Source organism: Phodopus roborovskii, unplaced genomic scaffold (assembly GCF_943737965.1).
Source record: "Phodopus roborovskii unplaced genomic scaffold, PHOROB, whole genome shotgun sequence".
In the NCBI taxonomy this organism is placed as follows: Eukaryota; Metazoa; Chordata; class Mammalia; order Rodentia; family Cricetidae; genus Phodopus; species Phodopus roborovskii.
The window spans coordinates 17,081,089-17,106,419 of record NW_026126448.1 but is presented as its reverse complement, the minus strand read 5'-3'; the positions used below and the strand labels follow the sequence as shown (position 1 = coordinate 17,106,419).

Here is a 25,331-nt window from a genome sequence, read left to right as displayed (position 1 = left end):
CAAATTTTCAAAATACTTTATTGACTCAGGAGCCAAACGGCAGCATTTGGTCAGTTATGAAGGCACCTCATTGAAAAATACATCACAGTGTTGTTGGGTGATCCCGGTCAAAGGATTTGAGGACGAGAAGGATAATCTTTGGATGCTTTAGCTTAAGACAGTTTAAGTTTTGTTTCCTCATTCATTGTTGAGGACTGAACCCAGCAGGACCTTGTAATGCTAGGCACACACATGCCATTGAACTACATTCCTAGGCCTTGTTCACTTACTGAAAAGGGTCCCATGGATGAACAGAGGCAAAGTTGTAAGGACTAGTGTGTGCTGGGTGGCTGCTGAAGGTTTGCAGGTGACTGTAAGTGATAGGAAGTGTGGGATCTGTGTCCCCTTGCTCCCCCCAATTCCAGTAAAAATGATTTACTGGACCCCAATGAGGTCACATCCCCACCTCCTCTATACTTGCAGATGGCGTGGGAGCCACAGGCCACAGCCCACCCCACCCCCAGCACCCACACAGGATACATAGGCCCAGTTGACGGCTGCATTCTTGGTCTGGTGATCCATGAGCTTCTGAGCAGCTGAGGTCTCTTGGAGCATTAGCTTTGTGGTCCAGAGTAAATGGAAGCTTGATTGCTTAAAAAATACCGTAGCTCTTCATTCGCACCAATGCCCTCCAATCACAGTTTTTAAAAAATTAATTGTTCCCCTTGCTTATAGTTTACAAATTCCCATCCATGCGCAAAAAACAAAAAAAACCCCTTTCTAATTATAACACTGCCACTGTTCCAAATGCTTGTCTTGAGCCCCTCACACTTCCCTCACCATCCTTCCTTCCCGTGACCACCCTTTTCCCTTCTGCCCAGCACCTAAGAGCAGGTATCACGCGGCGGGGAGATGAGCAGGGTGTAGTCTCGCCTGGCCTTCTTTTACTAAGCTGAAATAGAGAGGAAACAAGAAAGAACAAAAAAATTTTTTTAAAAAAAACAAAAACGAGTAAATATCAGGGAAGGCTGGCATGCAACCAAACACATTAAACACTGGACATTTCTCTGCCAGGTGAAAGCTCTCATGCCCGTCGAGGTTACAAGTCTGCAATCAAACAAAGCAAAAATACAATCCCGACCACCTATGGTTTTCCAGCTCTTACCCAGAGCCCGGATGTTACAGGTATTAGGTGTATGTGCACACTTGAATATGTATTATATATATATATATATATATATACACACACACACACACACACATATATATATATATGTGGACAGGTGGCAGATGTCCGTGCACAGATCACATTCAACTAGCAACCACTCAGGTGCCTGCACTTAGAAACAAGTGCCTGCAGCTACTGTCAGGGAAATCCACCCTCATTCTGAGAAAGATCTCATATTCTTGCAGGCCCAGCTGGTAGTTTTGCTTTCACTCCTCTCCCTTGCCCATTCCCAGCAGTCATGTGCTTTCCAGAAACACACAGGGCCAGACTGGGTTTCTGTTAAGAGCAGATAGAATTAATTTAAAGCCGAGGAAACAAGGCAGGGCAGCGGCAGCAGACACTTAGAGGTTAAAAGGAAAGCAAGATAGCCACGTACCCATGGAGTTTCCATGTGGAGAGTGGGCAGGCCTTCTAACAGACAGGAGAGCTCAGGCCAGACGGGGACCAAGGACATTAGAGCCAGCAGGTTACACGGAGGCAAGCACCATTATTTACTGGTCATGTTGCTAACTTTCTAATGGCTGTTCCCGAGACTGAAGGCTTTGAGGTCTTGTCACAGCAGCCTATTAATCTATCTGTCACAAATCATCCAGAGACCAAAAGGCACAGCACAAACCACAGGTCATTTGTAATAGTGGGAGCTAAGGTTACCAATAAAAGTTTGTTTTGATCACAGGTGGTCTTGTTTTTGAGAGATCTTTTCTTGAGGAGTCTGTGGCTAACCATCATGGAATATGGAGTAAAGGGTTACATTGAAAGGGACATATTTGATTTAGGTTTTACATACGGTGTTTGAATAATTTTTTTTTTTTTTTAATGGGAATGAATCCAAAAAGAGATTATCAACTAGTCACTGGTTCATCCCTAGAAACAGGCAAACAAAACCAAACCTACCTAACTGGATCTATATCTGGGGAAGTACATTTGGCTGCTCTGAGTTACTTGGCCCTAAAGTTCAAATCTACCTGGCTTAATTCTTTGATGACAACTCATTGTTTAGATGGAAATCCCAAATGGTCTCAACTTTACAGCACTGTGATGTGGGTCACAAAAATACTCCAACTGTGCAAATCTATCCTAGTAACTGCCCCAACCCCAGGTTTGTCTTTAAAATTCCATTCAAAGGGAAAAAATTACTGATCCCTTTGCACTCACTGACTTGTGGCTGTTGTTTCCCGTCAAGAAATGTGTTTCAGGAGCTGTGACACTAACTGACTTCACGTGACTTTAGACTTGGAACCAGCTGCTTGTTAAGGTTAAGTACTATGAGGCTTTGCACCTGGGGTGCCTGACAGATAAATACTTAACAGCTTATTTTGGCCAAAAAAAAAAAAAAAAAAAAAAAAAAGGAAGAGTGTGTGTGTATGTGTGTGTGTGTAGGGGGAGTTGCATCATAGGAAGGGGGATTACAGGGCATGAGGGGGAACAAAAATCTACTACAGCACACCTTTCGAGCCTCTAATCCCAACACTCAGGAGGCAAAGACAGGCAGAGCTCTGAGTTTTCAGCCAATCTGGCCAATATAGTGATTTCCAGGACAGCTGGAGATACATAGAGACCGTCTCAAAAAAAAAAAAAAAAGAAAAAAAAGCCATAATGATATCTAATACTGTGTGTGCTAATTTTTAAAAATGATAAATAGAAAAGTATGGGTAAGAAAAGTAGACAGCTGGTAAAACAACAGAAGATACAGAATGTAAGAATGAGCACATACTCCGCCAAACACATACAGATGAGCGCTGCACATACATGAGATACATCCAATAAGTGCTTTTTAATCAGTACTTTAGAAGATACCCTCACTGCCTGAGGGAGGAACTGTCCCAGCCTCCTGTGCTGTGCCCACCCATTCCTTTAACAGGGACAGAAAGAAGAAATTCCTTTTAGAACCCAACATTAGATAAACATAACCAGGTCTTTACATGTGGCTTTGGAGAAGGCTGCTAGGATGCTCGCAAACACGACATCAGGGGTCTGGCATGCATCTATGGCAGAGTGAATCCCCCGTTTCCTGTAGTACTCCACGAGAGGGGTGGTCTGCGTGTGGTAGGCCTCCAGGCGGATCTTCAAGGCCTTCTCGTTGTCATCTGATCTTCGGATCAGGGGCTCTCCAGTGATCTGAGAGGGAAAAGGAGGGGACAATGCGACTGTCATGAGAGCTGGACACTTTGCTGGGATGCTGGCTGATCTCACAGCCCATTCGAGCAGGAGGCCCAGAAGCAGTGATGTGTTTTGCTTGTTATCCTGTGCTCAGGCTACTCAACTTTTAACACAAGCCCTTCTAGACTTGGAAGGAGAGAGAGGCCCCAGAGACTGCGAGAGTGCATCCCAATCAACTGCATTAGCAGCTGCAGTCTTAGCTGCTTAATTAGTGAGCATCACCCATTAACACCGTAAAAGCAGCAAGTAAAGTGAGAAAGGACTCCCGTAAAATTGTCAACTGTCTGAGCTGTGGACCCCGGACGACCCGTATGTACTTGTCTCACATGACAAGGGAAGCCCAGGAAATTTGCCCCTGTTGCTTGCATGCTCTACAAAGATCATTAAGACTCTCTGACCATGGATGAGACCCCAGGGCAGAAGTCAGTGGGTACCAATGAGCAGGGTATTTTGGAACACAATGGTCAGCAAAGCTCTCTTCAGTGACACCTCCTGGCAACATTCTCCCAACAAGACAACTGCTTAGCTGGCCATGGTGTCAGGAAGGGGCTGCTGTGACAGAGGATAAGCATAAAGCCACATGGAGACACTGTCCAGATCTGTCACCAGCCATCTCATTTACAAACAAGACAGTGATATGTTTTTCTGGTTAAGTGATGAAAGAAGGAGGAAGGAAAAACAAACATACATCATCTTTCATGGGCTCCTTTGGAGGGTTGAACTCCTCATGGTAGGACCGGCCACTACTGGGGTGAATCAACCTGCAAGATAGCAAGTGATTGTGAGTCAGATTGCCTGGAAATAGCTCTGTATTCCAGGGGACTCTGGAATAACAAGCAGAGGCAGAGAAGTAGAATGGAAGACTTAAATCAGCAGAGAACCCAGCTAGCACCTCATGCCTAGGAAAATAACTGGCTTTTCTAGCAGAGGACCAGCTATTGTTACCTCTTGTTTAGGAAAATAACTACGTCAATTACCCTGCCTATGGCAGAGGGTGTTTCCTGCTTTGCCCAAGTGTAAAGAAAGCAGCTGGCAGACTGCCTAGTCCAGGCCTTAGGAGGGAGGACTCTGATGTTCAGCGCACAGTCACCCATTCTATTCATACCTATTTTCTAAAGCAGTTCCTAGCTGAAACCAGATCTTATGCTGAACCCAGCTGGCTACAAAGCGGTGGGTCACAATCTCTGCTACAAGCAGCACTTAGCAGAAATCGACAGCTCCAACAAGTGGGACAAGATTTGGGGAACAGAAGATAGAAATTAACCCTGGTGTTTTCTGCTTTTTGGTTTTTTTAAAAGACAGGTCTTGGCATGTAGCCTATGCTGGACTTGAGCTTAAGCTACTCTGTACCTCCCCCAAATGTCTTAGATCACAAACATGCGCCTGCTTGTACTGTTTTCTAATTCAATTTGGTTAAAAAGTAAACACATGAAAACATATTGTGGATAAGCAGACGATGATGCACACCTCTGTGACCACACAAATGACAGCGTGACAAGGCCAAGCCACTAGGAGAAGAGACATATTAAGCCAATCATGAAGATGGACACTGCAGTGTGTGTTGGTGTTTCAGCTACCAGGGAAGCTAAGCTGGAGGAGCTGCTTACTAGGCCCAGGATTTTGAGATCGCTTTAGGCAACACAATCAGACTCTGTCTTAAAACAAAGAAGCTGGGTGTGGTGGTTTAGGTCTGTAATCCCAGAACTTGAGGAAGCTGAGGTGAGAAGATTCCCATAGTTCAAGGCCAGCCTGGGCTACAAAAATCAAAGGCCAATCAACAAACAAGACAAAGTAAAAGAAAAACAAAGGCAGGTGGGAGGGCAGGCTTATTAGCATTACCTACTAAGCCTGATGGCTGGGGCACAATCCCGGGAACCATATGGTAGAGAGAACTGACTCTTTTGGTCTCTGCCTGTGAGCTGTAGCATGCATGTACATACCTCAAGACACACCATTAAGAAAATACAACATACACAGGGCAGGAGAGATGGCTCAGTAGTTAGCAGTGATTTCTGCTCTTGTAGAGGACTTGTAGAGGACTAGAACTCAGGGTGACCCACTATAACCTCTGCCTCCTGGGAGCAGGGATTAAAGGTGTGCAGCGACACCACGCCTGACAGGTAGTACTGTCTTTATTTCCCCCTCTATTTAACTGATACCTGTCTCCTCTGAAAGTCTGTCCAATCAGATCACCATTTTGGCTTTTGGTGTGCCTTTTCTTTCTATGGGAGCAATGACTCTTCTAGGCCTTACCATTGCTCAGAGGTTAGAAAAATCATAATTTGCCTACCACATGGGAGATTCTATTTATACTATTGAAGTCCTTTCCTACTGGAGACAAGACCCATTTACAGTATATAAGGTGGTAAGTGCTAATGGCAAGGTAACAGCACAGAAAATCAGTTATAGTGAAGAATGAGTAGGCTCGTGATGGCAACTACTTATGGAGAAGTTGTGTCCTCCATTATTTGAGCCCTGAAAGGCTTTCTCTATCGTATCTATTCAGAAACAGCATCCAGTAGGAGGCTCAGAGAGGGAGAACACCAGCGACCTGCTTAGCCTCAGCACCTCTGGAAAGGACTAAGCACAAAAAAAAAAAAAAAAAAAAAAAAAAAAAAAAAGACCACTGGCATTTCTTTATCTTCTGGAGAACAGGGAGCATCTAACATTAAAAGCAAGAAATGCAACTCTCTCCTCTCCCTATCCCTATGCTGCCACTCAAAAACACCCAGATACCCTCAGCCCTCAGATTATACACAACATGCTATTCTTTACCATTCAGAAACATTGTTTATAAGAACACAAGGCATATACCTCTGAAGAAAACCAAAGAGGCAAATGAAAGAAAGCCTGATCTCCAAGTTCTCAAGACAGGTGGGACTAGATAAGGGACAGCCAAAACAGCCCCAGGAGCCGCTAAGCCTGGTGGGCAGTGATTAGGACTAGGTTCTACACCACTGCCATCTGTAGCATGACACTTTAGATCATAGCTCTCAACCCTCCTAATGCTGTGACCCTTTAATATTTGTTGCTACTTCACAATTTTGCTACTGTTATGAATTGTAATATAAGTATCTATCTGTTTTCTGTTAGTCTTAGGCAACCCATGTGAAACAGTTGTTCTACCTGAGACCCACAGGTTGAGAACTGCTGTTTTAGACCATTGTTTTCTCATCCACAAAAGGGAGATGCTATTGGACTCTGGGAAGTGACACCAGGGAGCTAACTGGTAAGATAATTAGCATTCCAGGAAACATGACAAAGAATTCAGACCATTATGAACAAATAATCAAGAAACAAAATAGGCTACTCATTAGAACTGAGGTCACAGCTAGTTCAAGATAGTTATGGTGAGATCCATAAGTTCCCAGTTCCTGCCTTACCCTCTTCTACCCATCAGGAAGGCAAAGTAGGAGGCAGGAAGCAAGTTTCAGGGACTAGTCCCACCACACACCTGCTGAGTGAACTTGGAAAAACTCCTCACTCACCGGCATAGCCTGTGAGGTACAGGGTCTTCTAAGGGAGGAGCCACACTAAACTAAATCATTTCTAAATGGATAGGTCTCTCCCTCCCGTCTTCCCTCTACTGTCACCCTGAAACCTGTCCTTAGATTCTCACCCTGTTCCCTAGCCAGTCAGAAGTCTCTGTCATTTCAGTGAATGTGAGCAAGCTCCCAGATGGGGCCCTGATCTGCCACCCACCCCTAACATACAGTGAGCACCAAGGTAATGTTTTTAGAATGCAGTTTTTGCACTAATACCCAGTGGCTCCAGATCATGTGATGACTCCTAACCCGTGTCAAGCCCACTCTGCAGATCTCCCTGAGCCCATCCTTTCGTCCCAACTTCACTCATTTTGCCCCTGCAGCTTCCAAAGCATAGCTCCTACTGTGGGTCAAAGTCTACCATAGGCTCCAGCCTGAGCCCCTCTCCTAACCAACACTCATTCTACCCCATGTTGATGGCATACCTCTCCTAGGCAGCCCTTTCATCTATCCCCAGGCTCTCTTTTTCCTAACACACTGAATGGTCAGAACCATCCAAATTTCAGACACGACTCTTTGAGATCAAAGCAGATGCCACTGTACTATTCTTCCAGAGCTTGTCATAGCCTTCAGCCCTGGGGTGTGGTTTGATGTAGGAGCAGGTACCCAGGATGCTGACCTCATCAAGTTAAAGACCTCCAGCGTTATTGCCTGCTTTGTACCTCAAGGATACCAAGCCTAGGGATGTTCCTTACTGTCAATTCTACTGCTTCTTGGTCTGCATCAATTTTGTTTACTTCATGTCTGAAGAGACTGTAAAGAAACACACGTCTCTGTTGTGGGGAAGCCTATGAAATCGCTGGAAACATCAAAAAAAAAAAAAAAAGGTAAATTTGAAAAGAAATTAATGTAAAGTAGGTTTGAATGTACCCTTCAGAGACTTACAGGATACCACATCTCACACTCTTATCTATTCATTTTCTTCCTGATTAAATACAAAATTTACATGCCCTTTTAACAGTGGCAGCATCAACTAATTGCATTCCAAGAAGGGAACAATGAAGAATGATTTATGGAATTCTGTGAGGTACCACACAACAGCCCAAACTAATGATCACAAATGCCCCAAACAGCAGGCTTCCAAAACAACCTTCCAGAGTGTCATGAAAATGACAAAGACATATACAGCTACATTCCTTACAGGCAATTCAGTATGCCAGATTCCTTTACCAGCCTCCAAGGGTGCACCCAGCCCCTTATTATTGGGCTGCCACCGAGGCTTTCACAATTGGGGAGTGGTGCTCCTGTCTTTGTTCTCCATGAGGCCCCCAATCTAGGCTCTCAACAGGGTGGCTTTGAAGAGCCCCAGGGTCCACACTGATCAAGCCATCAAGAACATCTATGCTTGGCTGCAGAATAAGAAACATATAGCTGAGGCCCAGGACAGGGTCAAGTTCAAGTTCCCTGGCCACCAAAAGATCTACATCTCAAAGTAGGCCTTTACCAAATTTAATTGCAGTGAATTAGATGGTACGAGAGCTGAGAAGCAGCCTACCACTGATGACTGCACCCTGGACAAGCAGCAGGGCCTGCGCCCATGGGAACTTCAACTGTGCTGTAGCATGCTCTAATGATGCTCTTCAATAAGTCCCCTCCCTCCAGACTCAATAAAGAAAGTTACAAGGGTTCTTGTAGTGGTGCTGGCGGACACGAAGCAGATACAGAGAAACGAAGCAGAGAGAAACCACAGACCAAAGCAGTGAGGATTTCTTAACAAACCTGCTCACTTGACACTATTTAGGAAAAATAAATAAGAAAACAAGCTGTACTTGTACTACGAATCAAATTTCTTTCATTAAAAAAGGGAGGGGGGGCAGAGAGGCTGAAAGATGGCTGGTCCAGTGGTTATGAGAACAGGATGCTCTTCCAGAGGACCGGGGTGCATTTCCCAGCAACCATAAAGCAGCTTACAACTGTCTATAACTCCATCCCAGGAGAATCAGATGCCCTCTTCTGAACTCCAAAGGCACCAGGCAAGCAAGCAATGCATACATTAAAAAAAAAAAACAAAAAACAAAAAACAAAAAACAAAACAGGTGGGGTGGTGGTGATGTCATATGCCTTTAATTCCAGCACTTGGGAGGCAAAGGCAGGTGGATCTCCGTGAGTTAGAGGCCAGCCTGCTTTACAAAGCTAGTTCCAGGACAGCCAGGGCCATTACACAGATAAAACCTGTCTCATAAACAAACAAAAGGCAAAGAAAAAGGGAGAGGAGGGCTGGAGAGATGGCTCAGTGGTTAAGAGCACTGGCTGCTCTTCAAGGACATGAGTTCGATTCTTAGCACCCACATGGTGGCTCGCAACCATCTGTAACTCCAAAGGTCAGAGAAGACAGGAACAAAATAGTATTTTCTGGGCACAGTAAGAACCATTATATTCCTGAACTCACAGCACAAGACCAGCATTAGATCAACTAGTCAACATTCTAGCAGGGAGCCCTACTCCTAACCGAGGAGCTATGAAAGTCTGTTTCTTTAAGGGTATGGTCCCTGGTAGGCTAACCCTCCTCCAGTGGATGACCCCATATCCATAAATAGATGAGCAACACAAATTGGACTTGGTGGGTCATTATTAAAAGGGGAAGAAGGTTTATAAGGCAAGGCGGGTGTATCTGGGAGGAATGGGATTATTTATGATCAAGATATATTGTATGAAATTCACAAAGAATTCATTAAAAACATAATACTAAACAATAATAAAAACAAAAAGCAATATGCCTAGACCAGAGATGTTGTCCGACTCTGAATCCTTTGCTCTTGTCTCCATGTCCCCACCCTACTACGTCAGTGGACATTGACATACAAGATGGAAACATCTTAAATGGCACCAAGTTTCTGCCCCACACAGCTCTGATGAAGCATGCAGGCTGGCTCTTGGGACACCTACCTTCCAGTGATCCTCCGGATCAGCAGGGAGTCTGGAATGCTGAACTCAATCACCGAATCAAGCTTCTCTCTCCTCTTCTCCATGAGGTCATCAAGCTGCAAAAGAGTGTGGGACCCACCTAAGCTCAATCAGCCTTCTGATTACCAAGCTTGATCGCTGCCTTCAATGTAATTCATAGAAAAGGCCAGCACTTGCCTTCATGCAGCAGCGACACAAACACCACCTACCATTTCAGCCTGCCTCACAGTCCGAGGGAAGCCATCTAGAAGAAAGCCATTTTTGCATGAAGGACTCTCCAAATTCTTCTCAATGAGCTCCACAACCATTTCATCACTCACCTACAAGAAAAGAACCTTGGGTTCAAATCTGTCAACTAGGTTATATATCCCAAATACTAGCTCAAGAGTCCACGTATATATGACCTGATTTCTAAACAGCAAGTCAGCCTGACTCCAGGAAAGCAAAAGCAGAGTAAATGTGGGGTACCTCCATTAGGGTTTGGATCTTAAATGTACCCCCTTGAAATCCATGTATTGAAGAGCTGATCTCCCAAACCATATTTTAAACTTTATTTCAACATGTGTGTACATGGGAGGGAGGGCACATGTACCATGGTATGTGCTTGGAGCCCCCACTTCCCTTCTACCTTTACTTGGGCTCAGCACTGAACTTTAGGTTCAGACATGAGCGGAGCACTTTTACCTCTTAGCCACCCTCCTTTAGTAAGTATATACTCTTGTCCTCTCTCTGTCTCTCTCTGCCTCTGTAAGGTGCAGGCTCAGTCATTCTGACACCAAGCAACTCTGGACTGCAACTGAGCTAAGAGAGTATTTCCTTCTTTAGTTGGTTTCTCTTAGGGATTTATCACTTTATCACAGTGATGCAAAGCTGACCAGTGGTAACACTCACTTCCATAAGTCTCCAGGGGTCAGATATGCCCCTCTCCTTGAAACTCTAATATGTTTCAATAAACTGGGTAAAGGAAGAGAGATCTATAGCCTGTTGCCCCAGCAGGGCAGCTCCATGTCTTAGGCCCTATGGGCCACTTCTGCCAGTAGCTGATTAACCATCACATAACAGCTTATCAGCAACATGCTGTCCTTGAGACGATGAGGGTCCATGGCAGAGACATCACCTGAGAACTGGGGTAGTAGTTTGACTAGAATGTAGGGATGTACTAATAATCCCTGACTCACAAGTTCATTAGACTAACAATATGGATTGATCTGTCAGCTTGATTTTTTTTATTCGGGCTATCTAAGACATGAAACAGAATTGCACCGAATTGGCAATATTGGATCAGAAACAATGAACCAAAAAAACCACCACAAGGTAGTCTCAGCCCCTCCAAAAAGATCCCACCAAAAATCTCTCCCAGCATTAAAAACCTTTCCTTTAAAGAGAGAAAAGTTCCCACCTGTATTATAGTAAAGGCTGTCTCTCTTGGCAGCTAAAGCTTTTATCTTTAGAACCAGCTATGAACTTAGGGACAAAGTATAAACTCTGCAACTGATTGAAGGTTTGGAGATAAGCAATCTTATTGCCACATCCCAATTTTCTCTCACACAGAATTTTCTGCCAAAACCCAAAGTCCAAGATATCTATCGTTCTGGCTTGATTCATGGCCTCACTGACGTAAAGGGAAAGCCAGAGAGCACTGTGTGGACAGACAGGCTTGGTACCACCCAACACTGCTCTAGTATCTCCAGGCCTAACATGAGCTAACTTGGGGATAAAAACAAAGTTCAGATTTCAGCCAAGCAACAGAGACAGACACAGGGACCAGAGAAAATAGTTGTGGTTGTCCATGCCTATAATCTCAACACTTGGGAGGCCAGCCTGGGACACCTGTAAGAGCCAGGCCAACCAGATAAACATGGTGAAACTTGCTTCAAAACAAAACAGGAGTGATGAGAAGGTTCAGTGGGTAGCAGGGCTTGCCACCAAAGCCTGGCAACCTGGCTAGAACTCAAGACCCCCGGCACTCAGGAGGCAGAGGCAGGCAGATCTCTGTGAGTTCTGGTCTACAGAGAGAGTGCCAGGACAGCTTCCAAAACAATATAGAGAAGAAACCCTGTCTCAAAAATCAAAACAAAACAAAACAAAAAAACCCTCAGGACCCAGATGATGGAAGAAGAGAGCTGATTTCCAAAGTTGTCTTCTGACCTCCACATGAATGCTGTAGCAAGCAAATGTACATATTGACAGTGCATAATTTAGAAAATTAAAAACAAGAACAAAAAAACAAAGGGCCAGAGTAACTGCAATGTGGCTCACAGGTCCAGCACTTGCCTACTGTGTTCAAGAACAAAATGACTTCTGAAGGTATTAACAGAACTCAGGTTCTAGAATAAATGTTAGAGGCAAGAAAGATCTGGCCCTAAGGAAAGGTTCAGTCAATTCACTGTATTAGTCAAATCAAGCCAACTGTTTCATTACATAGGATTACTTTTCCACAACTACCAAGTAACTCCCTTGTTAGAAATAAATGCAGAGGACTGGGCTAAAGAAATGGCTCAGTGGTTAAAAGCTAGGCTCACAACCAAAATAAGAAATACAGAGTAAGTGAGCCACAAAAGAGCTTTAAAAACATTCCTACGATCTCCCAAATCATCTTTTGCATACACCCCAGAGTCTTGTCCTGGGAACAACACTTTCATTTTGTTATATTTAGTTTGGGTGAATTACAAAAAGTATTATAAAGTATCTTCAAGAATGAACACATAAGAGGGGCTGGAGGAAGAAAGGGAATGGGGAGTCACACAGTCACACACACACACACACACACACACACACACACACACACACACACACACACAGTGCACATATATTGTTTGTTTCTTTGTTTTGAGAGGTCTTACTGTATAGCCCTGGCTGACCTGAAACTCAAATTCAGACACCTGCCTGCTTGCTTCTCAGCAATGGGATTAAAGGTGTGTTCGTCTGGCTGATGTTTGTGCAAACACCATCCCCTACACACACCCTGAAATTTAAAAAAATGTGTTACTTTATGTTTTATGTTTATGCATGTTTTATTTACATGTATGTTTGTGCACCATGTGTATACCCGGTGCCTGCTGAGGCCAGAAGAGGGTACTGGATCTCAGAGAACTGGAGTTACAGACAGTTGTGAGCTACTATGTGCGTGTTGGTAATCAAACGTAGCTCCCCTGAAAGAGCACTATGTGCTCTTAACTACCGAGCCATCTTTCCAATCCTTATAATTCCATTTTAATTAAAAAAAAAAAAAGAAAGAAAGAAAAAAGAATACCACGAACAGGACTAGCAAGATGGCTTTATGAGAAAAGTCCTTGCCCATATGCACAAAATAATAAAATTACACATATAAATGGTGAAGAAACAATATATCCAGAATAAACCAAATAATGTGCTCTGTTAAAAGCTCCCATTAACTGCCAGTCTACTAGAAACATCTCTACACAGGACTACCTCAAATGACTTTCTATGATAGTGGAAATGTCCTGTGTTTGCATTAGCTGGTGAAGGTGTGTCTGTGATGGATAAGGAAGTAAATGTTTAATGAAGTCAAAACCAAGTAGCCACATGCAGCTGGGGGTCACGGGTATGACCAAACCTACCAGTTTCCCAGCATCCATCGTCGCCTTCAGCTTTTTTCCCAGCTCAGAACCTGAAGCTACCATGGCTCTCAGCATGTCCCCAGTGGCCAAATGGCAGACACAGAAGTTTTCAGCCAATCTGGGTGCCTGTGGAGTCAAAGACAAAAACCAAGAAAGAATTAACACCGTATGCTCTGTGTATGAGCATGACCCTGGTCCTGGTCCTTACTGGCCGTGTGAACTTACCCAAATGCCTACTTCTTTGTTTGTAACAGGAATGCATCTTACCTTATATTCTAATGTAAAGCAATGATAGGGCTATTGTAAGAATTGTATGACTACATGATATTGCATGTAAAGTACTTAGAATACACTTAGCACTGAGGAAGCTATTATAAACACTAGCTATTCCAACTAACTATACCACTGAAACACAAGGTCGCATTCCCTGTTGCAATACTTCACATAGTTTCTAGAACACTAAATGAGCTCATTTTATAAGTCAGACAGACCAAGGCCTGGCACACAATGTGCTGAGTATCTACCACAGGGTGAAATTGGTATGCTGTGGCCACTAGGCCTGGCAGCTGGGGCAGGCAAGGCAGACCTGCTGCAGTATCTTGGCTAAAATGTCCACTCACAGACCCAGAGCAATTTCCACATCTGTTTAACGTAAGGAACACAGCCTACTCAGAAAGTGGCTGTGGTGCGTAATGAGTTATGCAGGCACACAGGTAGGACATTTCTACAGTAGTCACCTGGAGATCAGTTTTAGGGGGTGTTCTGGTTGGTTTTGTGACAGGGTATGCAGCTCATGATCTTGATCCCCATCCTCCTGAGGGGCTGGGATTACAGCAGGCATCTGCCCCCGCTGGCTCAACTTTTGGCTATGAGTGTGGATAGGCTCAAGTCAATCCCCCACTACCTCAATCCTTACTATATGGCTTGAGGAGCTACTTCTCCTTTCTAGGTTTGAAATCTCTAAGTAAACAGAGAGGGCAATAACACCATCTCACTGAGCCCAAAAGGACTAGACAGAACTGGCACATACAAAGCTCAGCACGAAGACCCTCAGTGAGCACTAGCTGTTTTAGCAACCTCTCCCAGCTGTTTTCTCAGATGGAAAAGAAATATTCCCTCATGCCTCTTCCATGAACCCTGGAGGCAATGAAACGGAGGAATAGATCCCAAAGCTCAGATCGTGCTGGAATAGACATAGCTCAGTAATTGGGCACACCCAAGGTCCCCTATCATCACACACATTTAGCTTTTCCCACAACGACATCAAACAAATGGGCACCTCAGAGTCTGGTGGACTTTAAGTGGAAAAAGGTACGGATATTCCAATATCCATTCTGTATTCACAGATGCTCAGCTTTCTGTTGAGTTGTTGGAAAAGATAAGTAACTGGGATCCCTGTTTAAACTAGTTCATTGGGTGTGCTCTTGGGCACAAAACAAAATTCAATGGGGCTCCATGCAGGAAAATCTGGTTTGTGATTCACAGACTGATTCCATTGAGGTGAAGAAATCACTCCATAGGGAGGTGGAACCCAGTGAGAAAGTGTTAAGGACTGGACACTGGAAAAATGAAGGTCAGCAACCAATGACAATGGAAAGCAAGCTGCACTGTGAACATACCCCCAGGGAACAGAGCTTTCTACCAATCTATCAAAACAAGCTGGGTGGAGTGCTCCATGCTAATAAGCCCAGTCAGCACTGGGGAGGCTGAGACAGACAGATGCCTAAACTCACTGGCCAGCTAGTCTACCCGATGAGCTTCAAGCCAGTGAGAGATCCTGCCTTAAAAAAAAAAAATTATGGGTCCACTGAGTCATCTCCCAGCCCAGAAACTATTACAGGAAATTTACTTTAGCCATGCCAACATAAATCATGTCATATGGAATTATACAGGTAGCAAACATCACTGAGCAGGCCCTAGGCATGACCAGGTCAGGAGTGTAGTCAGCTGCTAACAGGGACCAGGCAGTCTAAGCAGTGAAGGGGGTTGGGGAGGGAGCTGTCCACGAAGGGGTCACCCTGAGCAGAAATGTAGCCAGCTACAAGTGTCTCTTGCCATACTGGAACATAGAGGCCCACTGCTGTCCGATCTTCTGATTTTCACCAGAAAAATGAGTTGTAACTGTTTTTTAAATTCCACAACTGAAAACATTCCACAGTCAACCTATTACTTAGAAAGCTGTCAAAATTGGTAACAAACCAAGCATTTAAATGCACTTCATAAACCTACATCACTGGGTGAGCAAATGGGATGGAAAGTTTTTCTCTACAGGCCTACAAGCTAAGCACCAGCTGTGGTGCAAACTTGGAATCTCACACTTCTGCTGAAGCAGGGATGCTGTTGAGTTTCAGGCCAGCCTGGGCTACCTGCTAAGAGCCTGTCTTAAAAAAAAAAAAAAAAGAGGGAGGGAGTGCAGGGAGGAGAGAAGAAAAGAGATATTTCAGCCAAGGAATGAGAAAGGAGTTACATAATCAGAATGATACTGTTTTACCACTCATAATTAATTACTAGACTTAGGCAACTGACAGCAACTGCTGCAAACCTGTCAGAGACAAACAATATTGAAGCATCTGATAAATTGGATGCAGCAAACTAAATATCTGCAGGAAATGGAAGAGAGGAGGATGTTAAACACACCAGAGGAATATGAATTGAAAACTCCTAGAAAAGGGAAAATATTCTTGGGACAAGCTAGTTTTTTCCACACATAAGGGTGGAAAACAATAGCATTAAAACAAAAACAAAAACAAAAACAAAAAAAAAAAAAAAAAAAAAAGAAAGAAAGAAAGAAAGAAAGAAAAATGAAGGAACAAGCAGGGTGTTGGTGGCACACACCTTTAGTCCCAGCATCCAGGAGTCAGAGGCAGGCGAATCTCTGTGAGGAGTCCAGCCTGGTCTACAGAATTAGTTCCAGGACAGGCTCCAAAGCAATACAGAGAAACCCTGTCTCAGGGTGGGGGTGGGGGAGAAGAGAAACAGCAAGATGGCTTAGTAGGTAAACACACCAAGCCTGATGACTTGAGTTAAATTCCAGGGACCTATATGGTAGAAGGAGACAAATGATTCTGAAAGCTGTCCTCTGACCCCCTACACACGAGTACTCATGCATGCATACACCCTCTCACACATGCTGGATAATCTTTTTTTAAAAGACTGGGGAAAAAAAAAAAAAGAGTTAAAATGATCACATGTGTGAGACTGATAGAAATTTGAACATTAACTATTGAAATCTGTTAAATCTTTAGTAGGGGATATTGTACTTAATGTGTTTTTAAATTTTGTTTTAGAGATACTAAAATATACTAAAAAAAATGTTATTGTGTCTACAGCTGCTTTATCATAATTTGCAGGGAGGCAATGGCCGCCATCAGCTGATCGTTACTGGGGCTCATTACATCACTCTTTTGCTTCTTTTGGTGGTCCTGAGGAGTGAACTCAAGACCTTACACAGCTAAGTAAATGAACTACCAGCAAACACATTCCCAGCCCTGCTATTCTGAGGCAAGGTCTTAGGAAGATGCCTAGGCTGATCTCATTCTTAGCCCAGACAGGACTTGGAACTCCTAAACCTCCTGTTTCAGTCTCCCTAGTAGCCGAGATAGGCTTTCACCTGTACCCTTATGTGTATTTAAAACTTACAATAAAAAGTTTGGGTGTGTGGGGTGAGGCTACCACTCTGCAGTCTCTGTGTGAACTTTTGTTCAATGCTATAAAGCTATAACCACCAATACTTTTATGGTTCCCAATATGGAAAGGGAGGAGGATGGAGGTTAGGTGATTACTGGATATTTTCTGAAGCCCCAGGTCTTTGTTTTGTGGTTTTGTTTTTGGACACAGGGTCTCACTCTGTAGCCAGGTCAGCCTCAAACTTTAGCCAGCCTGTCTTCAAACTTGGCCTTAATCTCCGAGAGTACAGAGAGGTTTGAGCTGCCACTCAAGTGTCTTTCTTTCTTCCTTCCTTTTTTTTATTTTTTTGACACAGGTTTCTCTGTGTAGCTCTGGCTATAGTGGAGCTCACTATGTAGACCAGGCTGGCCTGGAACTCACAGAGATCCGCCTGCCTCTGCCTCCTGAGTGCTGGGATTAAAGGCATGTGCTACGGCTCACTTGGCCAAATTCAGCTTCCAAGCCAAACTTCTAATCACTCCGCAAAGCCTTCTTGGACCAACTCCCACCATTCTTGTACCTTCTTCAACGAGCTCATCGGTGAAATGTCCCACAAACCTGAATAAATCAGCTTGGCAATGAACTACATCAGAGTGGGACACAGAGAGACGTGGTACTGAGGAGTGGACATTCACCGTGTATCTGTAATGTGCCATACCAGCATCTAGGAATGTATGGTTGCTCCCAACATAAAGGCTATAAGCTTCTAATATCCTTGTAAGCTTTTCACTTCCCAGGAGCTAAGAAGTTACACAGCTCACTAGACTATAAAGCCCGACTCAGCACAGTACAAGTCGTCCATTTCACTACCAAAACAATCAACTTTAATATAAACTACCAAAAAAAAAAAAAAAAAAAAAAAAAAGTCATGCATGCACCATCCTGTCCATTCTCAGTAACTCAAGTAGAAGCTGTCCACATCAAAGACTGAACACACTTAAAACTGAGGATTACCCAATAACTGAGAGCTACAGCAACAGGGATGAAGAGATGTCAACATCACTGAGTACAAGTAGTGGTGTAGGTCCCCCCAAAGGACCTAAAAGCTTGCAGAGAAGGTTCCCGACCCACAACCCAGAGGCACAGGTAAAGTGAAGTGAACTAAGCCTTCTACACCTCTTTTCTCTCTCCTCAGCACCCCCCACCCCATTAATCTGTGTACCTCATCCATCTCCAGCAACTCCATCAAGAGTCGGGTGATGTGCTGGGTGTCACAGGGGTCCCAACAACGAGCAAGATGACCCTCTGCTGGCCAAAACGTTTAGAAGTGGCAAACAGGACAGGTGACATGCTGAGCAGCTAAAGTAGTTTGCCATCAAGTCTGATGACCTCAGGGCTCCCCATGGAAGAAAAAGAAAATGACTCTGGCACGTTGTTCTCTGACCTCCACATACACATGCATGTTTAACTTTAAAAAAACAAAACAAAACAAAAAAACAACAATAAACTCTGCAGTGCTAACAAGCCTGAGGACTGAACAGTGCCCATTTGCTTAAGGGCCCTGCCTTGAAAGAATTCCCTCTTTAACCTCTAAAGGTTAAAGGTCCCAAGGCAGGGAGTTAGGGGTGAGAAAGGGGAAGGTTGATGCTACACACACACTAGGTAAGAAAGTGACACCAATAACCCAACATGTGAGCTTCCAAATCCTAGAGAGATCGTAAATTCCAACCCTGACCTATGGCCCAGATGCCAAGTGAGGCCCTGCAGTGGGGCAGAAGGCAACTCCTGTTCTCTGGAGGTACACGTCTCCCCGAAACCGATTTCACTGACTTCGGAGAGCCATCGGACCTCTGGGCCTGTTGTCCTACCTGATGACCCAGTCAGTATTTTACCGTCCCAAGCAAGATCGCTCAACTAATATTAAGAGTTATCTTGCGCTGCCCACGATCACTCCTTGTACCACTCACAACCCGCACGGCTCCTGCGGTTGATAAACCCGATGGACATATCCACCTCCAGCTTTCGGGTGAACTGGAAGGGTTTTCTCCCATCCCCCTAACACCGGTGCCTCATACAGATCCTGCCTCACTCTTGGCAGCACGCCTCGATCAGCACACGCCAGCTCCCACTCTGCCCCACGTGTTGGAGAGACTTCCTTACCCCTAGCTATTAATCATTAAAAATAAAAAAGTTCTACCCCCTTGTGTATGGAAGTTATCCCTGACTCAGGACAATCCACTCCCAACTCGGAGGGCGTCCTGGCCACAAAGCTTTTCATCACTCAGGCTTGTGAGCTTCGGGGGGGGGGGGGGTCGTCCTACCATTCACGATTTTCAGCTAACAGCCCCCGGGTCCCCTAACACGACCCCGTAGTCAGTCTGGGTTCCCCCCAAGAACCCCAACCGCACCTCAGCCTCCTCCTCCGAATGGGACCCTCCCCTAAACACCGCGCCACAGCCGGAGACCCCGCGAGGGTCTCTGCAGGCCAGGGCTCACCGCCCACTCCGGAGCGGGAAAGGAGCTTCCGGCTCTCCGACCGCCCTGACCTTGCAGCTCCGCGGGATCCGCCGCCGAGCGTGGAGCGGACACTCACCTGGGTCCCCTTGCCAGCCCCGGGCGGCCCCAGCAACACGGCCCGGATACCCTTCCGACTCTCCGGTTCGGGAGCCAGCGCGCTGGGAGCCATGTCTGCCAAAGCCTCTCTCCAGCAGCCAGCACACCTCACCGGTGGCTCTAGCGCTTCCAGGCCAGAGCGCAGACTACTGCGGACTCGCACTGGCCGCTCGCCGCGTCCGTCAGCCCTCTACGCCCGCCCCCGAGCCTGACGGATGTTTGTGTTCACCAATCGTACGACGAACATGAGGGTCCCAGTTTCTGATTGGGCAGAATAGTTGAGGGAGCGAGGAAGAGGCGGGCCAGCCTGGGAAGAGTGAGGCAGAGAGCGCGTGCGGCTCTCGGCTGATGTGTGGAGTGGGCGGGAGGAAAGGAAGCCCCGAGCGGGAGGAAAGTTCTGGTTTGGCGTTTGACAGTTAATGACTCCAGAGGCTCTGTTTGAGCCCTGTGAAATTGCCTGTGGGAGAGTAAGTGGGGAAAATCACTCTTAGAAAACAAATTGGCAATAATGCATCTCGTACCCTTTGGGCCAGTAATTCTACTTCCAGGAATTCAAAAGACCTAACCCAGGAGTTTGTAATGATTTTCTAGCAAAGATGTTGATCGCCTTATTCTCAACACTGAGCTCAACACTGAAGAGTAAATAGCTCAAATGTCCAACAATAAGATTGGTTATATAAATTCCAACGAATTTGTATTCTGGGACCCTTCCCCTCTTTAACAGCACTGTTTAATCATAAGGGCAAATGCCCACCCATACAAAATTGCAGCAGTTACTCCGGGCAGTGGTGGCACAGGCCTTTAATCCCAGCACTCGGGAGGCAGAGGCAGGAGATCTCTGTGAGTGCGAGACTAGCGTGGTCTACAAGCGCTAGTTCCAGGACAGTCTCCAAAGCCACAAAGAAACCGTGTCTTGAAAAACAAAACAAACAAACAAACAAACAAACAAACAAAAAAACCAATAAACAAGACAAAACAAAACAAAAACAAAATTACAGCAGTTACAAGACAGCCCAGTTTCTCTTGACCCTTTCAAGTGCAGACCTCAGGAGTGTGTTTAGGGGACCATCTCCCCTAAAAGCTGTCCCTGTAAAAGGTTGTACAATGAATTCTACAATAACCTGGTGTGTAGACTTTAGCTATTTGGGAGGATCACACTTAAAGCTTGTCTAGGCTACATGGTAAATTCAAGTGCAGCCTGGGCAATTTAATAAGGCCTTGTCTCAAAATGAAAAAGAAGAGGGCTGGGGCTATAGTACACAGAGAGGAGTTTCTGGGCTCACCCCCAGGACTGCAATAACAACAACAACAACAATAATAATAATAAAAAAAGAAAACACACATATATATATGCATACTCAATCTCCCTGACTGAAGTCAGGAAAAAGTTTTAATCCAGAGAGATGAGTCTGTTTTCGACAAGGGAATGATGCCTCCAGCTTTTTGGTATGTCAAAGTTTCATCCTTGTCCCAAAGGACCCTTTCTCAACCTTTTGTGAAAATGTGATTAGGAAACCACTGCCTCCCCACAGGCACATAGCAACCACTTTCTATATCCTAGTGGTAAATTTACTGCCTCTTTAGCTACTTTAATTCATGGACGGCAACAGGCTGGCTAGATAGCTTGGCTAATAAAGACATTTGCCACCAAAGCCCAAGGACCAGCGTTTGAGTTCAAAGACCCTAAAAGTGGAAGGAGAGACCCAACTCTCATAGGTTGTCTTCTGACTTCCACATGTGTGCTGTGGCGCATGTAAGCCTTCATGTGGACACTTGCACACATACACACAAAATATAGTAAATTAATAAATCTAAAGAAAAAAAAAGAAGCTTCGTAGTGGTGGCCCACATCTTTAATTCTAGCATTCAGGAGGCAGAGGTAGGTGGATCTCTGTGAATTTGAGGCCAGCCTGGTCCACAAAGCCAGTTCCAGGACAGCCAGGCTACACAGTGAAACCCTGTCTCAACCACTACCACCATCATGCCCCAAACAAAGAAAAGAAAAAAAAGAGAGAGAGAGAGAGAGAGAGAGAGAGAGAGAGAGAGAGATGCTAGCATTCATCCTTCTTGCTCATCATGGGCTTTCATGGGAGTCCATTTTATCTTGTTGGATTTTCTTAGTGGCCTTGAAAGAAGCAGTGGTTATTGCATCATTTTTAAGCAAGGAAGATGAAATCAGGAGACACATAGTGTCAGCTCAAAGTTACATAATCACAGAATTACAAGTAAGACTGTGAATCCGGTGGGGCTCAGTCAATAATGGGCACCACTCAAGCAGGAGGTTCCCAGCATTTGTCTGTAATCCCAAGGCTGAGGAGGTAGAAACAGGCAGATTCTTAGAGCTTACTGACCAGAGAGCCTAGCCTAATCAGTGAGCTCCAGATTCAGTGGAAGACCTTGTTTCAAATGATAAGGTGGAGGGGCTGGAGAGATGACTCAGGGCTTAAAAACACTTGCTTTTGCAGAGGACTTGGGTTTGGCTCCCAACACCCATATAGTAACTCACAGCCATCTGTACCTCCAGTTCATAGGATCTGATGCTCTTCTCTGACTTCTAACAGCACCAGGTACACACATAGTGCATATGCATACATACATGCATACAAAATGCTCACACTTATAAACTAAAATAAATAAATCAAAAACCAAAACACGGAGAGAAATAGAGGAAGACAGCTGACGTCAGCCTCTGGTCTCCCTACCAATACACATACACATACATACTTACATTCATGTTCACACACATACATACATACACAGAGGGGGGGTGCTGAGAGAATGGAAGCCAGGTGTGGTGATGCAGACCTGAGATTCTAGCATTTGGGAAGTGGAGGCAGAAATTCAAGGCCATTTGAGCCACATAGCAAACTCAAGCCCAGCCTGGCCTACATGACACCCTATCTCAACAACAACAGACAAGCCAGCAAACAAATAAAAGGCTGGGGGTAAGCAGGTGGTAACCCAGAAGGCACAGGACTTGTGGGAGCAAGCACATTTTCCCTGGGGGAAGCTTCTATATAGCCAGAATTCCTTTTCATTATTCCTTTTCACTGCTGATGAGGAATCCCTGTTATAATTCTGACCAGGTAAGGGCTCCCCTAACCCCAGTAGGGAAAGCAACTAAGACCACTATAAATAATACAAAATGTAAAGTTTGTTTGTTTAAGTTTTTTGAGACAGGGTTTCCTGGCTTTCCTGGAACTTGCTTTGCAGAGCAGACTGGCCTTGAACTATTTATTTTCTATTTTATTGTTTGTTTGTCTGTCTGTCTATCTTGAGACTGTGTCTCATGTGTCCCAGGCTGGCTTTTAGCTTGCTATGTAGCTAAGGTTGATCTTGAACTCTTGATCCTCCTGCCTTTACCTCTAGAATGCTGGGGCTACTGGCTTGTACTGCCTGGTTTTATGCAGTGCTGGGGTTTGAACCCAGCTCTATTATAAAATAATCTAGTCTTTGAGGCATAATAAGAACCATAAGAAAAAGCCCAAGAGAAGAAAGCAGTGTCTTATTCATGTAGTTACTCAACTATTAATTTTTAACAATAATTGCTATTACTGTGGGCCATTCAGTAGGCTAAGCAATTTGTGTGTATTATCTCATTCAGTTCTCACAACCACCTATGCATGCAGTAGCTACTTTATTATCAGAATATTTTAGATAAGACACAGGGAAGCTAAGTACTGTACCATGGCCACAGTCACATGACTGACCTGTGGCTGAGCAGAGTTGAGTCATGGTCTGTCTGCTTGGTGCCAGGTAACAGACGTGGCGCTCACAGTGCAGCTAGTTCCAGCTAGAGTGATAACGGAGTCTGTGAAACAGAAAGACCTTGAAGAATGGAGAAGACTTGGTTTTGGGGCAGGAGACATTTCAGACTTCAAGAAGACTGGGAGGAAAGTCCCAGGAGCAGGAGAGAAGGACTTTTATTCAGCGAGCTTTGGAGAACTGGATTTTCTAGGGGCAGTAATGATCAGGTTCATGTTAAAAGATCACTTACAGGGCTAGAGTGGAGAGAGCGTAGGCAGAAATACTAGCCTTAGTTTTTGTCAGTATGACACAAACTAGAGTCATCTTGCAGCAGGCCCCCAGACCTTAGCACAACTGACTCCATGATGGGCATAAAACTCAGAACATAGACAGCACCACCAGTTAAAATAAAAAATACCTACACAGTCTCTAGTTTTGGGAGAGTCTCAAAATGTACTAATCTTGCATTTTGGTTTCTGTAGTTCTGGTTCTACCTAAGTGTTCTTGTTAACTGAAGTATATCAACCCAGGACACGGTTTTTGTGGTTAAAAGCTCACCCTCAGAAAGGCTTGGAGATACACTGGGATCCCCAGCTGGCTAATAAAGACTTTCTATTGGCTAGCATTCTTCTCTGGTGGATACTCCACATTTCAGGAAGAGAGAACCTCAGCTGAGGAATTGCTTACATTTGATTGGCTTGTGGGCATGTCTATGGAGGCATTTTCTTAACTGCTAATTACTACAGGTGGACCCAATCTATTGTGGTGGTGCTACACCACAGGTGGGCTGGGATGTATAAGAAAGGTGGCTGAGCAAGCGCAGAGGAGCAAGCCGGTAAGCAGCCCCCATCCCTCTGCAGTCTCTGATTCAGTTCCTGCCTCTAGGTTCCTGCCTCAGTTTCTACCCTGCCTTCCCTCGGTGGAAGACTGCAAGTTGTTGGAAGAGACAGACCCTTTCCTCCTCAACTTGCTTTTGGTCACTATTTTTATCACAACATCAAAGAAGCAAATATAGAATGGCTACTCAAAGCAGTCCACGCCCCAATCCCCAGCACCTGGGTTAGGCTTGACTTCTGCTTCATAATACCCTTTGAACTTCCGACCTTCAAAACTGTAACACAAGGGGTTGTGTTGTACCCCTAGAACCATATAAACCAGTATAGTGAGGCTCATCTCTGATCCCAGAACTGGTTAGCAGAAAAAAACAAAACAAAACCAAAAAAAGTGTGTGTGTGTGTGCGCGCGCGCGCATGCGCGCGCGCACACCTCCCCCCCAAGAGAGAGCCTATAACATAATAAATCTGTGTTATTCCACAAGCCACTCCATTTATGACAGCTGTTACATCAACAATAAGAAAGGAAGGCATACAATTTCTGAGAATGTGAGTGGTAGAAACAGATTCTGGCCATATTATGCAAAAAAAAAAAAAAAAAATAAGGAAGTCATTGGGAATATACAATTATACAACCACAGGGGTCAGAAATGATAGGAGCCAGCGTAACCCAGATAGGAGGAATGAGTGAACAGTGATGAGGGGAACTTTTGCTTTCTGCTCCAGCTTTTTTCCACAGGGAGGAACCTCCTTTAGAGTGACATTCATGCGTCTTCCTGTTCCTCCTGAAAGAGGAGGAATGACATATAGTTTCTGATTAGTGAATGTACAGAGAATCAGCTGAACCTCAGGATAATAGGTGTGTACCCATTCACCAAGCCTAAAACCCTTTTCTTTGCAAGAGATGAAGTCTTGTTACATTGCCCAGGCTGGCCTTGAATGTCAAGGTTCAAGTAATCCCCCTGCTTCAACCTCTTGAGTAGCTGGTATAATTTTTCTAGCATTGTCTGGGTGAGTGGAGAAGTACAATTTTGATATCTAGTATTAGCATTCCACTTGTCTACCAGTAAAGATGCATCTCAAACAGCCTTTTCAGGTGTAAAAACAATATCCTGAACCCCCTTTCCTTACTCCA

General features: G+C 44.7%; 1 protein-coding gene across 2 annotated transcripts; it reads right to left on the bottom strand.

The window, feature by feature from the left end:
• Positions 1-19,776, bottom strand: Ak2 (adenylate kinase 2). 2 transcript variants are annotated; one of them, XM_051188866.1, is made up of 7 exons: positions 19,597-19,775; positions 13,398-13,523; positions 10,026-10,136; positions 9,799-9,893; positions 4,056-4,128; positions 3,130-3,325; positions 1-931 (listed from the first exon to the last, which is right to left on the bottom strand). In XM_051188866.1, the coding sequence occupies exons 1-7, from the start codon at positions 19,687-19,689 to the stop codon at positions 927-929; spliced, it is 699 nt and encodes a 232-aa protein (XP_051044823.1). In that variant the 5' UTR covers positions 19,690-19,775; the 3' UTR covers positions 1-926. The 2 variants fall into 2 exon arrangements, with proteins under 2 accessions (XP_051044823.1, XP_051044822.1); XM_051188865.1 differs by lacking the exon at positions 1-931 and having other exon boundaries at positions 2,963-3,325; positions 19,597-19,776.
• Positions 19,777-25,331: the final 5,555 nt, after the last annotated feature.